Raw genomic sequence first — 14,617 nt, forward strand, 5'->3', positions numbered from 1 at the left:
CAAAATACACATAAAAATGATTATTTTGGGTTGACACAATATTATTTTTTAAGTCTTAACAACCCTACTTTCATTCTTCAAAGTCAATCTTGAAACTGATTGAAATTCCTTCATTCTTTCTCCCTCCTTCTATTCTTTAAAGAAATATAATCTTTTAAATAGGAGTACTCTTTTTGAGAAAAAATAAGATTTAAAAAATTGATAAATCATTAAATTTTTTTTATATTAAAAGTCTGCAATTTGGATGAAAATAGTAACCAAATTTCATTTAACTGTGCAAGCTTTTCCAACACCTCTGAAACTGAATTCCAAATTTCAGCAATTCTGCCTTCCTTAAAAAAAAATTATTCAGTTGCTTCCATGTATATTGGCATGACAAGGTATTCACACAGTAATTCCTTTCCCATCAGTTGCCATGAAACTTTCCTACAAATGGCAAAGGGACACTTATACCTGTGGTGGGGGGAGACCTCCTGCACCTGCAGGGCATTCTGGCAGCATGGTGAGTTTCTCGTGAGTGCTGCACTTGCAGGAAGGTGAAGGATTCTCTAGGGTCCAGTTTTGGCTCAGCAGAAGGCTGTTCAGTTTAGCATGAACAGTAGGTGTGTTCCAGGCTGTTGGTACATTACTGCATGGGTAGTTCCTGTATTGAGGAACAAATGCTTTAAGCTGTGCAGAAATACACTTCACAAGAGCTCACAGATCCAAAAACTCACAATGCTTTCAGCAGACACTCTTCTCTTAGTTCTTATCCCTTACCCCATGAATTAGGAATAATAAGAACATTTTAGAGTAAACATGATTGACTATATTGTCAGTCCACATCACTGCCAAGTTCACTGTCTCCAGCTTGCAGATAAAACACTGAAGGAACAAGAGTGTTTGACTCATTAATACACACAAAATCTGCAGTGCACATGTATTTGAGAAGCAACTCTCCTTTCTCATGCAGTACATTTTTTCTCTTTATTTTTTTATTTCCTCTTTGTTCCTGCTCTACCAGGCAGAGGAGAGGAAATGGAAGACAGAGGACAGCCAGAAGAATCAAGCTGCTGGATGTCACAACTGGGAGAGGGGCAGAAGTAAAGAAGCAAATGCAAAGCACACAGCAAACTGGCTGCAGTGAAAACTCAGGACAATCCATTATTCTTTCAGTACTCAAATTCCACTAGTAATACAGTGCTAGAATCTCGTGCAACAGAGATCAGCTAGCAACTTACAGAAGAGGCTGATTCTTCATGCAGCGATTTCCAAATCCTGGTTTATTCAGGAAAGCATCAGTGAGGGAGACCATCTGCTCGCTGCCAGGACGCTCATTGCTAAGGGAGTAAGATACAACTTCCTCTATAAAATACAGTTTCAAACTTTAGAATGTACTGGACTATATATGGTAACTGCTGAAGGGTAGTCATTTGGCAGAGACAACTGCCCCCTTTCAAACACTGATAATTCAATTATTTTTATTTTATTTGTGCAAAACCCCAGAATGTTCCAAGCTGGTTAACAAGTAAAAACAATAGTCCTTTTCTCCCGATATTAAAGCTTGAATTCTGACACAGTCCTATAGCAACGTTGTCCAAAAAGGTCTGAACCCGTATTTCTACCCTCAGTGATCAGAAGATGCAAAACATATTCTTCATTTTCATATGCTGAGGACAAAGAGACAACACTATTTAATAGTGAAATGTCTGGAACTGACACCCTAAGAAAGACTACAGAATATTGCTAGTGCCATGTGTTACAGAAGCATGGCTATCAAACTGCGCTCCATATACAAATTTGTGAAAAATATACTAAAGTTCTGTGTCAATTTTTCAGAATGAAACTGAAGGAAAATGCTTTCAAATTATTGATTTCAGTTTCACTGCTTTTTATTAGTTGTGACCTAGTCTAGGACTTAAACATTGCTTATATATTTTCTCTGTATTGGATGTTTTGACTTAGTGCAAATTCAGCTTTGGAATATGTGGTAATGAAGGTGAATCAAGTGTTCAAGAGAGCACAGAGGAATTGTGCAATGACCTGGAGAGCAAAGAACCAAAGTTTCTGTGAAGAATGAAAGGAGACAGAGTGCTAGTGGGAAAAAAAAAAAAACAAAAACAAAAAAAAACCCACAACAAAACAAAACCAAAAAAACAACAAAAACAACAAAAAAGCCCCAGCTAACGGATACCCTGTAGAGAGAAACCACTGAGCATCATTAATAAGCATCATCAATAATAAGCCTCTGCTTTTGTCTTGTTTCCATAACTTTCCCCAAATACTGTAGGAACTATAAATAAATACACCACAGGTCAGCAGATACGCTTGAATCTCATTGTCCTCCAAGATTGTGAATGTAGGAATAGTTCAATTTTTTACTGTTGTGGATTTTCTGTTGGGCAGGATATTTAACTTTGTAGTGTTGAGGACATGAATTCACATAGGAAGAGGAGAGTACCAAAAAATAGCAGGAGATTTGAAGGAAGAACTGTTTGGTTTGATATACTAGCACTTGTATTCTTGATTTGCACCAACTTTAAATCTAATTATTTCAGTGGAGAAAATCCTCTTTTATACCACACAGGGATAAAAGCCCAGTGAGATGGGCCCCATAATCCTAAATGCTAGGGAGAAAGGGTGTGTATATAACAGATATGCTTTAACTTAGTGATTCCTCTTACCTGAAGAAAGTAAACTGTTGGCCATAGATCCAAGGGTGCAAGGTTAAGGCAGGATATTCACCAAATGGAGGAATAATTTCTGTAAGTATTAAAGACAGCATCACAAAACTAGCAGGGAGTACAACCTAAAGGGAATACAAAAACATAGCACTAGGTTAATAGATGTATGTTGTAGGGTCATGCTGCACACATCTTTTCATATATAAACAAAGGAAGGACAGCAGGAGCACATAGGTCAGATTTGGTTTAGCTTCTGAAGACCATTTAATTTCCAGTGCTGTCAGTTAACATTCTGGTTGTCACAAAACTGCATTATGTTAAAATTAGGAACATTAAGGTTCTGCATTAAGTTAAAATGATGGAACAGTAGTGACTGAACCATGAACTTGGTGGTAGGATAGACTCTGGGGAGAAAGCAATACAATAAGAGGCAGAAGAGTCAAAATCATAATTAGAACGGTTGGAGACACTGTCATCCATTTGCAGCATTCTGCTGCTTTGCATAGAGACATTGTTGGGAAACACAGCATTGAGAATGTTGTGGGGAAGAATCAAGAAGGGCAGATGTCAGTCAATACCTGGGCTAGGAAATCCTTGTGGCTGCGGGTGGCGTGCTGGAATCTTTTGATGAGCAGTGCTTTGATCTGGTGATGTACAAGCTCAAAGCCTTTATACTGTCGGGACCCTTTGCCTTCTTTTTGATCTCCTGCAAGGTCTGCTGGCATTCGAGAGGTGTCATTAGTTTTTAGTGTGGTTTGTTCATCTGGTTTGTTCTCACTACAAGTTTTGGCAAGAGTAGAACCATTTTCTCCTAGATGAAAAGTGGCAGAGAAGACACTTTATTCTCCACACATGAAAGCAGCAGAAACATTTCAACATGCTCCAGATTTTAGCAAGTGTATATATCACATCACCAAATTGCATTAATTATAACTGTTGCACTGTGGCTCTTTCTAGGGACATCACATAGTTAACACTCCTCTTACTCTGCAGAATGAACAAGTGTATGTGGCTTATGGACTAATGATCAGCAAAGCACTTTTTATGAAAAAGTGGGGTCTTGACACTCCACCTCTATTTACATAGTTAAGAACATCATCCAATCTAAATAGAAGTCTTTTTGCTGACTTCATCTTGTTTCTCAGATACCATGTCAGGCCCTAAAATCAGATATTTGCTGACCAAATTTATTTTGGCACGAGCACAAAACAAGTTCTAAGGCTCTTCTTTACTTGGCATTCAGAATACAGAACAGTCCCAAGAAAAGTTTATCATATACTGATGTGGGGATCCATACCTGCTTTTTGCATTTCAGGCTCAGCTTCTGCTGTGACCTTTAGGAAAACCTGACAGAGAAAAATACATCTCCTGGTTAGAAATAGAAGAAGGTACAATAACCTGACTACTACTGGAACACTACACATCATCCATTAAAAAAAAGAGGAAAAAAAATGTAGATAACTTTTCAGTACTCCTGTGCAAATTGTGGTTTCTTATCAAATAGATCAGAAAATGCAGAAACAAACTAAGATACAAAGACAGAGCTCAAGCTTATGAATCCTTTCTCCACACTCATTCCAAAGACTTTCTGCATGTGCCACAGCATGTTTGATTAGGTCTCTAAGGGGCTATTAGCAACCACTAAGATTACATGTTTAAGAACAGGAACTGTCTCAGAAAACATTTTGAGGGCTACTGGTAAGATATTTTAATCTGTCTGTTACCTCTTCAAGTGGTGTATCTGAAACTCCAAAACTGCTGAGTCCCAGGTCATCCAATGTTTCCTCCAGTTCTCTGAAGAGACTGGCATAAGATCGCTGTTTAAAGTTTTTATTGGGCAAAAGGTAAACGAGTTCCTGACCGATGCTTTCAATTAATTTTGCTTCTGGGATATGATGATGCACTACTTCTGATAGCTCATTCAGATCTCCTGTCAAAAGTCAAAACAGTGTTCAAAGGATGAATATTATTTAACTGTGCTGAGCATGTTTTAAAGAGCTATTGCTTGCACTATACAAAAGGGGACTTCTGTATTTCACAACTTACAGGCATCTCAGCTAATTCCGTGCTAGACTGGGCTATGTTGCTGATTAAGCACTGTAACTTTGTAGCAGGGAGAGATTTATTAATAAAACACAGCAAAACCTTCAGGAATATTTACTTAAGATCTTCTCATACATAGAAAACACAAAATTACTTTTTCTGATAAAGCCATTTTCCTCTGCTCTAGATATGCTTCCATTTTTCATTAACAAATTGTACATTTTGGTGCAGAGTATTTAAAACTCAATCTATCCTTTGAAAGTACAGAAGCTTCCAGATTATCATCTTTACCTGAGATTTCTTTTTTTTTTTTTTTTTTTTTTTACTGTAAGGGTGACAGAGCCCTGGAACAGGGAGTCTCCTTCATTGGAGACATTCAAAACCCGCCTGGACACGTTCCTATGCGATGTACTCTAGGTGGCCCTGCTCTGGCAGGGGGGGTTGGACTAGATGATCTTTCGAGGTCCCTTCCAACCTCTAGGATTCTACGATTCTATGTATGTAAAAAAGGGACACCAGTAAGCAAAACCATGAAGAAACCTTATCAAATTCATACAAGACAGATGTAATAACACAAGTATTGAAGAAATAGGCCTCAGCATTAACAGGAGACATAGCTATGTGCTGGAGTGGTGAACCATCCCATTTCTTACCATCTAGTTCCTGTTCTGGAGATCCTTCTTTGTCCCTCTGTGTACAGCTGGAGCAGGAGCAGGAGCACTGAGATCCACAGCTACAAAGTGACTAGCATGGATAAGCAACAGATAAAAAGACACAAGTGCTTCAGGTACATGCAATGCAGGATATAAGAGTTGTAACCTTTGAATCCAGCTTGATTCAGGAAAAAAATGTCATATTTGGAGAATCTTGGACACATCATACTGAAAGTCATCCGAGGACAAGATTAAGCAATGCAGAAAGCATAAACCCACCTGCATGAAGCATATCAGATCTAAATTTCATGAAAAATACCTGGGGAAATGTGATCAGCAGTGGCTACAAGTATACAGATCATGCTCCTGCTAAGACTGGAAGCAGCAGAAAGAACCCAGATCCCTTCTTCTCAAGCTGTGCAAGGCTGGTTTAGCTACAGATAACTGCAGGCTCTTTCTGTGTCTGAGACTCATGGGTTAAGTACATATCTAAACTTTTACCAGTCAAATTGCCTTTTGTCCATATACAGGTCTTTCTGATGCTTTTGCAGTATGCTGGCTATACACATGCTATAGAGTAAGCTATAGCCCACTAAGATGTTCACAGCCACCTATTATTTTCACCTGTCTGACTGAAATCAGAGAAAATTTTTACAAATACTCAAGTATCCACATAATTTTGTGAGGTATCATCAAATTTTCTCATTGCACTCTTCATTTTTAAGCCAACAAAGCAACAAATAGGACTCAACTGATTACATGTGTGGCAACAGAGCTACATACTTACTGCAGCTCTTCCAGTTCTGATGTTTTTCATCTTGCGAACAAGAGTGAGATAGAAGCCAGACCCAAAGCAGTTCTTCAGGAATACAGGAGAGCCTGAGCAGAAGAGTTTCCCCTGGGATATGATGGCTACTCTGTCTCCAAGGATGTCTGCCTCATCCATGTGATGAGTTGAGAGGATGATGGTTCTGCCTAAAGGGAACATGGAAAAATACTCAAGGCATGGATCTGTCTGAAACTCAAAACTGTGTTTAGTTTTTTTGGCAATTAATGCAGGGTTTTCTCTGCACCAGAGCCAGGTCCCAGGTTTGCCACATCCATAGCTATTTGTTCAAAGACACTTGCTTGCTTGTAGTCATATCCCACTAACAATAGTTTACACAATAGGCAACAAGCTTCATCTATGCAGGTTAAAAAACCCAAACTAAACAACAACAACAACAAAATAACCCCCAAACAATTTCCACTCTCACTCTCAAACCTGTTACCTGAGCGATACTTCAGCAGAAGATCCCAGATAGATCTCCTGGAATATGGATCAACTCCAGAAGTGGGCTCATCCAAGACTACCACTTTTGCTTCACCCACAAAAGCAATGGCAACAGAGAGTTTCCTTTGCATTCCACCTATCAGAAGACAGACACATCCAGAAACCTGACATGAGTTACATAAGAGGCAGGGATGTAAATAATACTGGGGGTTTTTTCTTATACTGGCTGATTACTTTTTATATACTCATTTAAAAATAACAGCTTTAAGTTTATTTGAATTTCTTGTATATTTATAAAAAAAATAGAAGCTTTAGGGACAGGTTGTGCCAGCTTTACGATTTGTATAGTCCCACTTACACTTTGAAAGTAAAGACCTTGACAGTGCACAGTCATGTGTCAGAATATGGCCTCACACATAATTCAAACAGTAATTTTCAATGACAAAGAAAAGGTAGCAGGAAAAAAAAACCTTGGAACAATTTCATGGGCACCTGACAAATTCTGAGCCTCTTCATTCCTTTTATGGGTGAGGCCCATGTCTTCTATCATGGTTTCCAACTCTTGCTCAGCTTCATCCCTGGATCTCCCTTTCAGTTGAGAGTAAAACAAGATGTGCTCTGCTACAGTAAGGCTGTGAAAACAGATAGAAAGGCACCAAGGCAATGTATATGGATAAGCAGATTTTTTCCCCAAGTAACAATAAATTCACTCTAGGTGAAGGAAGAAAGGCTGCTTTATCTTACATCTAGGTGACATCTTTGGGATCAAGACATTTCACTCAGATATCAAATATTCTTTCTTTGCCTTTTCAAAGCAGAAGCTACTAGTAAAGGAACAAGTATAACAGGCACTGAGCTACCCATTTATGGGAATAGAATGGCATCTACTGTGAGTAGTTGCACCAAGGAAAAGAGTTGAGATAAACAGAAAACGACAGCAGTGAAGCTGGAAATCACCTGAGAAGGCAGTACATGGCCATACAGTAGGGCAAAATGGGTGTAAAAATATCCTGCTACTGCACTGTCAGCTGAGATTTTTATTTTTATTTTTTTTGCTTGGGAGGCCTAAATTATAATGCATAAGTCCCTAGGCTGAACTCCTGCTAACTCGCACTGCAAGAGAGAACACCAACACCATGGGTATTGTCATTTTCCTTGGAAGCTGCTTTCCTCCCAGCTAAATGATGCAGTGATGCAGGAGCTTTCTACTGGAGAATGACAACACCTACTGTGTGCATGCATTAGGAGCTGGAGAAGTGCCTTTGAGATATATCTACTGCCAGCACAGTAAGAAAAATAAGACAGGCTTTTGGGATGTGTCAAGAATGCAGAGTGAGACCCTTAGGTGAGTATGATACTTACTGAGTGAATAAGATGTTGTGCTGAGGGCACATCCCTAACCTGTGCCGAATGGAGTCCATGTGAGTCTGAATATCCAGGCCTCCAATCAGCACAGTTCCAGAGGTGGGTGGGAAGAGGCCTGTCAGTATCGACCTGGGGAAATAAAATGAGGAAATACCCACTCTCTGTTTTGTGCTAAATTAGGAAAATGCATCGCATGAGTCCACTAGATGGCCCATGATGACTTATTATGGGCCTTTAATGTGTCAACTCAAGTAAAGAGCCATTCCTATAAGTACTCCTGCCCTGCTACAGTGAGAATCTTGTACATCTACTCACATAATTCTTTATACACTTGTCTGTATGGTTCTGGCCTGCAGTTTTAGCCAGTGACTCTGTTTCGGAGTATATCAGCATTTTAAATCACTCCTGTGTACAACTGGGAGTAAAATGAAGCTCACTGAGACCAAGATAGAGACAAACGGTTCTGACTTATGCCCTACAATTTTATTTCTTGTAAAATGGAACAAAGCCAAATGTTATGTTGCAAATGGGTGGAACCTGCTACTAATTTTGGATGAATAAAGGATTTTTTAGTTCTGAAAATTTCAAAATAATGGAAGTTTTTATCAAGAGACTAGAAAAAAACAATATAAAACATTTCAGTATATGAGAATGCTTTTAAATTTGGGTTGAACGTATTTCTTGCAGAACAATTAAAAAAATTAAAAGGCAATTTGAAGTGCATTTGAAAAACATCTTTAATTAAAAAACCCTAAAGTATTCTACTGGGAAAAAAATAGAATGAAACACAGGTTCTTCCAATATTTGATGAACTTGTCACAGACTCATGAATTGTTTTGTTCACCAGTAAATCCTTCTTTGCCAAATGAAGTTCCACATAAAGAAAATTAACCAGTCCTAACATCCAGCTTCCTGAGGATCTAGGGTTCTAGGACTAGAGGAACGTTTTAATCTGGACATGAATTTTGTACATATCTAACCATTTAATCTAAGGAAGGTTTATGTTTTCTACTTCATGGCACAAAGACCAAAAATGTGACTGAGTCAAGACCACGTGATGGTGGCGGCTTTCAAATCTTCAAATCTTCTTCTCTTTCAGCCAGAAGATCCATCTCCCTCTTCACCTATTGGGATTTTTGGTCATGGAAAATGAATTCTGTGGGAAGGGATTGCTGCTTTATCTCTAGACTTTCACTTGTTTGTGTCATGCATCGTCTCCATCCCAGGGTTTCAGCTAATCCAGGATATCTTATCTTTGCCTAGGGGAAGAATTTCCCTGTATGGAAAAAAACTTGATGTTTTGTGTCAGGCTTGCCACAGGGGTGGCAGAGAGACAAGAGAAGATTGAAAAGACAAGACTGCTCCTTGGGACAGAGCAATGGAGCACTGCCTTGGATTTGCTACTTCTAAAGTCTAGAGACTTACATGGTGGTTGTCTTTCCTGCTCCATTGTGACCAAGGAAGGCTGTGATCTGGCCCTCATAAAATGTAATATTCATCCCATCTACTGCTGGCTTGGGCCTGCTTGCAAAAATCTTCACCAGGTTCTGAATGCATACTCCTGGAATCAGTCCTGTTGGCTCAGGCTCAAAGAACGTATTTACTTGAAAGTCAATAAAAAGTTAAAAAAAATAAAAGCACACATTTTAATCCCAGTTATTTTGATGACACACAACTAAGTGCAAAAGCAGCAGCACGTACCGAGTAAAATACAGCATCATGTGCCAGGGCCAGGTTCTCCACTCACACCATTTTCAAACTGAGGCAAGATTTCTAACTGCAGTGCAACTCATTTAGAGTCACCCATGTTTCAATGACAGGAGAAGCAGAGCCCCAGATTCTAACAGTCTGTGGAGAAGTAACTCATTGGATCAGGTGAGGCTGAACATTCTATTTTCATTGTTTAACAGGAAGATTATTTGGGACAGTTGCCTGTAGATACTTACATAGGCTGAAAGATTACATTAAAGAAGCAGCAGGCTGCCTTTCTAGCCAGGGTGAAATCTGCAATTCAAATCATCTGCCCAGCTGTGCATTCTTTTACCATTAAAAAAAAAACAACCCAACATTTGCCTTCAATCCTGATAGGTGAAATCTAACCCCTTGCTGAGGCCAGCTTCAGACTTAGGCAATACCTAAGGTGAGCACTACATGGGATGGCTTTCTCCCAGGATTAAAAATGCATTACTGTAAATAGCACCATCAGGCTCTTTTATTGCATCAGCTTCTAGACAAAATAAACTTCCTTTGATGTAAATTAAGCCCTTGGGCAATGTCAATTATGGGACTAGAGAAATTTAAACTGAAGACACTGTCCACTTTTATTTACACAGAATGCTTAAGGCTTTGTAGGGAGTCTTGTTTGCAATTGTAGTTTATTTAAGTTGCTCATTACCCAGCAGAACTGTGTGGAGAGCAGCCAGTGCCATCTGCGTGAAACCATCCCCACCTCCATCAGAGGCTTGTCTGACTGTCATTATAAACAATATCAGAAAAATGTCCCAAATACATTGTATATGAGAGCTGTGTATCCTACAGAGCAGCTGATATAATTAATCTAGAATGGGAGGCCTTATTTTAAATAAAATTATGTTTTGACAAAGATTTTCCTTTGTGAAGGGATTTCATTTCCTTTTACTTTACTGGGCCAAATAAAAACATCCCTGTATTTATGAAAGTTCACCTGGAATCTGTCTGGATAGTTATTGGCAATCGAGGTACCGTACTTGGTTTTACGTTGATTTATACGCAGCATGAACTCAATTCATATTTGCCTACAAGACTTACTGACAAGTTCTGATGCTAATTCTCTGATGATCTCCCCCAGTATATGCTTTGCATCACCTGAAGGACACAGTTGAAGGGTTGAATTGCCTTTAGTTGTGATTCATACTTCTCCATTCTAATCCTATTCCCACAGTGCAATTTTGGGCCACTTAGATTTTTCTTCAAAGGTGGCAGCATTTGTGGAGGATTTGGATGGGTCTTCGATGAAAGCTCTGCTTAGGATGTATCAAGCAATCAGGACAGATTTGTAAAACGTCTTCCCTGCTCTGCTAACCAGTGCTAGTATTGGATTGCACTGGAGTTAAGCCATTGGAACTACTCTCCACTTGCCATCTCCTTAATCTTACATGAAGCACTATCTCTTACATGAAGCCATTTTGGAAACTTTGTCCTTGAATCAGGAGCAGGTCAGCTCTTGGCTCCTCCACATGTCTCCCAGTTCCTGTATGGCTGACTGGAATGAAAGGCAGGCTTTTTTTTGCAGTGACAAGCAAAGCCCTTCCTCTGTAGCCATGGAGCAGCTGGAACCTGGGAGCTGATGAGTACAGCACCACAAAGATAAGGAATTACTAGAAGATTGACTGAAATAACCTTTGCACCCTGCCTGTCTTTTTTCCTTTGAAGTCCTGTCCTGTTTCCATTCACACTGAATGCATGCTTTCAGTGCCTACGTGAGAAGTTCTGATGACCCCACTTTTATCTCTAGCTTTTCAAGAGAGCCAGAGTGGGCTCAGAACTGCCTGTAGCAGTTTGTTACAGAATCCACATGCATTACGCTGAGAATCACACAGAGAAAACTCCTCTAGCTCCCCACAAAAGATGACACAGGGACCTGAAAACAAAGCAGGTCATTTAGGAATTCTGAGGTGGTGGCTAATGTCAGCATCAGAAAAAGCTGCAGACAGACATAAAGAGCACTGCAGATAAATTCCTTTGAAACCATCCTTTTCCTACCAAGACACACAAAAGATAGGCAAAAAACAAGAGTAGGGCTAGGAGGGGAGAGCTCTCAGCTTCAGTATTTTTGTTGAAGTCATGGCTCATTTTAATTCTAAGAAGTCAATGTATGTGTCTCTGCGGATTCCTTCAGCATGAACACTAACTTGCCATTCAAGCAGCCTGAATTTGCATGATAAAAAACAAATTATAGAGCTCTTCTGGAAGGCAGCTCTCTTGTGCATGGTGGCTGATATATTCTAAGGGGCTTTAAATATAGAGGAACCATTAAGAGGGTAGAGTCAGTGCCTCTCCTGAGCTCAGCTCTGGCAGTGGCACACTGTCCTCTGTAGCATATTGGGCTTTTGTAGTTTGACTCCAGCCACTCCTACACCTATTGTGTTACAAAATAATGTGAGTACAGTATCTCAGAAGTACTCAAGTTGCTCTCTCTCCTTACTATTAATTTTGTCTTTGTCCTGGACATCTGTCTTAGGCTTCCCCTGCTCGCCAGGTTCTTTTTCTCTTTTGTGTTTACATTGTTTGTTTTTACCATCCTTCTCCCCCTGGTTGTCACTCTTTCCTTCTGGCTTTTCATGTTCTTTGGATGTCTTTGTTCTGCTTCCATTTTTTTCCCCTTCTATGGTTTTCTGATCCGCACAGCCTTCTGCCTCTGGACTTCTTTCTTTATAAAACAAAAGGAACATTCAATTAACAAAAATTTTATTTCCTCTTATCTCTAGCAGTGCTTTGAGGAAAAGGAGGTTATCCTAAGCCTTGAACTCTGCAATCATCAGAGCTTTACTTGGGTTAGGAACACAGCACTCAAAGACATGTAGCTTAAAGTCTGCTTCACACTGTCAGGAACAGATACTTCAGACAACTGACATTCTGGCAATTACAGACTCAGAGAAGAGATCCTGACTAATGTTAGGTATGTGCTTTATATTTTGTCCACGCAGCTCTAGACCAAACTCTTTACCACATGAAGAGAAAGGCCATAGAAATATTTCCAAAACTTACAGGAAGTGAGAGGAAGAAAAACAAAATGAGAAGCCTGAATGAAAAGCAAATTCAAAACCTGCCACTTAGCTTAGGAAGCTAGCTCCAAGGTGGAGAGAATGAGTTGGTGTTGACTTCTGTACAAGATCCTAGATGTTGCTGCCACAAAGGAAAAGAGTCACATAAAATCACTAATGGAGACAGACTTGAAGCAGGAAGAGCAGTGGTGAAAGAAAATTGAGCCTCTGAAGAAACCGTTTGCAAGACACAAATTCAAGCTGGCACCCTAGAGTGCAACAAGGACAGCTGTAATTTATCAGATGGCCTAGGATGTAATTTTGTTGTGAAATTTCACCATAACTTTCTGTTATAAGAAATTTTAGCCCAAAAAAACTCTGTAAAATACCTGGTACACAAATAGCAACATGAGCAAGTTCACCTTTTAAGATGGCAAACTGAGGGTACAAAAGTGCACTGTTATAAGTAAAATTAAAGCAGCAAGTTAATTTGCCAGTTTAGTTTAGTTTTTTTCCCATCAATACATTTACATTATCTGACATTTTCTTAGCCAGTTAAGAAAATGTACAGTATTGCTGTTGAGGGAAAGATATGAGTTGAGAAAAGCTCTACAACTGTTCATGTAAGCTGAGGCACTGAAGAGTCTTAGTTCAAATAGAATCATGTGGTTCCTACAAAGGAATCATCTATTTCAACTGTCCCTGCTTGAGAAGATCCAAGGCACTGCTCTTGCAAGAGAAAATTAAGTAAGTATCAGCACAGTTGTGTTAGCTGAGATAGTTATGGAATAATTTAGATAAGATGGGACTTCCAAAGATCTCCAGTTCAATTCTTTAAAAATATTGCCAATTCAGATCACAGTGACTCTCTCTAAAACTGGGTATTTCACAGCCTGAGCAAACTGTTTCAGTGTTCTGGGTTATGTTATCTGGGTCTTCAGAAATTTTCCATTAATCTGTAAACATGTTCCACAACCCTCCTTTGGCTCTTTCCTCCTCCTTCCTATACTCTTAAATTCTAATCTGCATTTGCAAAGCTGAAATGAGTAACAGACTCCATAACATCTAGTTAAGCATCTACCATCTGGAATATGCCCACAGCAAGTCCAACAAAAAGCCTGTTTATTTCCTCAGAATGAACCAGAAGGAAAAACCTCTTAAAAAGACCAATATTATAACCTACTATTTCCTGAGAAAAATGTGAGCTTTGAATGTGTTATCAGCATGTTCACTGAAAGGATTAACTTCCTTCTGGTTTATAGGTAACACCCCGAGATGAGACTGCCTTGTCAGCAGGCTGACTTGATGAAGGACAAGGATGGTAATGAGAAGACTGAAGAAATGATTTCTTCATCTGTCTTTTTGGTTGTTTCACTGTTACCTTGTAAACCTAAGCCATATTTCAAAACACTACCTTCAGCAAGCTTCTATTTCAGACATTAATAATTCTGCATTAATTCCTACCTGAATTCCATCACCCACACATTCTTAACTACTCCAGTACCAGTGCTCAGAAAAAAAACGAACTGCAAAACTAGACTTTTGCACTCATTTAACTTCGTCCATGTGTGGCACTGATTTGATGTTTCTTACAAACCCAAAGCAAACAGCCTGAAATTAGTGTCCAGCCAGGTAGATGAGAATCAGGTTTAGAAAGACGGCGGGGGCCTTGGCGCAAATAAGATCAACATGGTATTTCATTTTCACTCCTCTCACAAAACTGTGTTGGGCACTAAGAACTCCTTGGAAAGGTACCGTTAGAGAGTGGGGGGTAATGTTTTAATGTTTCTTGTTGACCCATGCTTTAGAGCTCTCAGATGGAATAGCAACTCACCTCTAATAACTAGAATAACAGCAGGCTGCTGCCAGTTCAAATGC

General features: G+C 39.4%; 1 protein-coding gene across 7 annotated transcripts in view; it reads right to left on the reverse strand.

The window, feature by feature from the left end:
* ABCA4 (ATP binding cassette subfamily A member 4) overlaps nucleotides 1-14,617 on the reverse strand; it is a 75,145-nt gene that overhangs the window by 18,868 nt on the left and 41,660 nt on the right. For 6 of the 7 annotated variants that reach the window (XM_071750758.1, XM_071750754.1, XM_071750755.1 and 3 more), the window contains 13 exons: nucleotides 12,181-12,405; nucleotides 9,423-9,600; nucleotides 7,995-8,126; nucleotides 7,125-7,264; nucleotides 6,631-6,768; nucleotides 6,147-6,334; nucleotides 5,360-5,450; nucleotides 4,388-4,593; nucleotides 3,961-4,009; nucleotides 3,242-3,474; nucleotides 2,664-2,788; nucleotides 1,221-1,319; nucleotides 454-643 (listed from right to left, as the gene is read on the reverse strand). In XM_071750758.1, coding sequence (XP_071606859.1) covers nucleotides 454-643; nucleotides 1,221-1,319; nucleotides 2,664-2,788; nucleotides 3,242-3,474; nucleotides 3,961-4,009; nucleotides 4,388-4,593; nucleotides 5,360-5,450; nucleotides 6,147-6,334; nucleotides 6,631-6,768; nucleotides 7,125-7,264; nucleotides 7,995-8,126; nucleotides 9,423-9,600; nucleotides 12,181-12,405 — 1,994 coding nt within the window. The remainder of the gene's footprint in view (nucleotides 1-453; nucleotides 644-1,220; nucleotides 1,320-2,663; nucleotides 2,789-3,241; nucleotides 3,475-3,960; nucleotides 4,010-4,387; nucleotides 4,594-5,359; nucleotides 5,451-6,146; nucleotides 6,335-6,630; nucleotides 6,769-7,124; nucleotides 7,265-7,994; nucleotides 8,127-9,422; nucleotides 9,601-12,180; nucleotides 12,406-14,617) is intronic. The other variant, XM_071750757.1, reaches the window with a different exon arrangement.

The sequence above is a fragment of the Heliangelus exortis genome, chromosome 8 (assembly GCF_036169615.1).
Source record: "Heliangelus exortis chromosome 8, bHelExo1.hap1, whole genome shotgun sequence".
In the NCBI taxonomy this organism is placed as follows: domain Eukaryota; kingdom Metazoa; phylum Chordata; class Aves; order Apodiformes; family Trochilidae; genus Heliangelus; species Heliangelus exortis.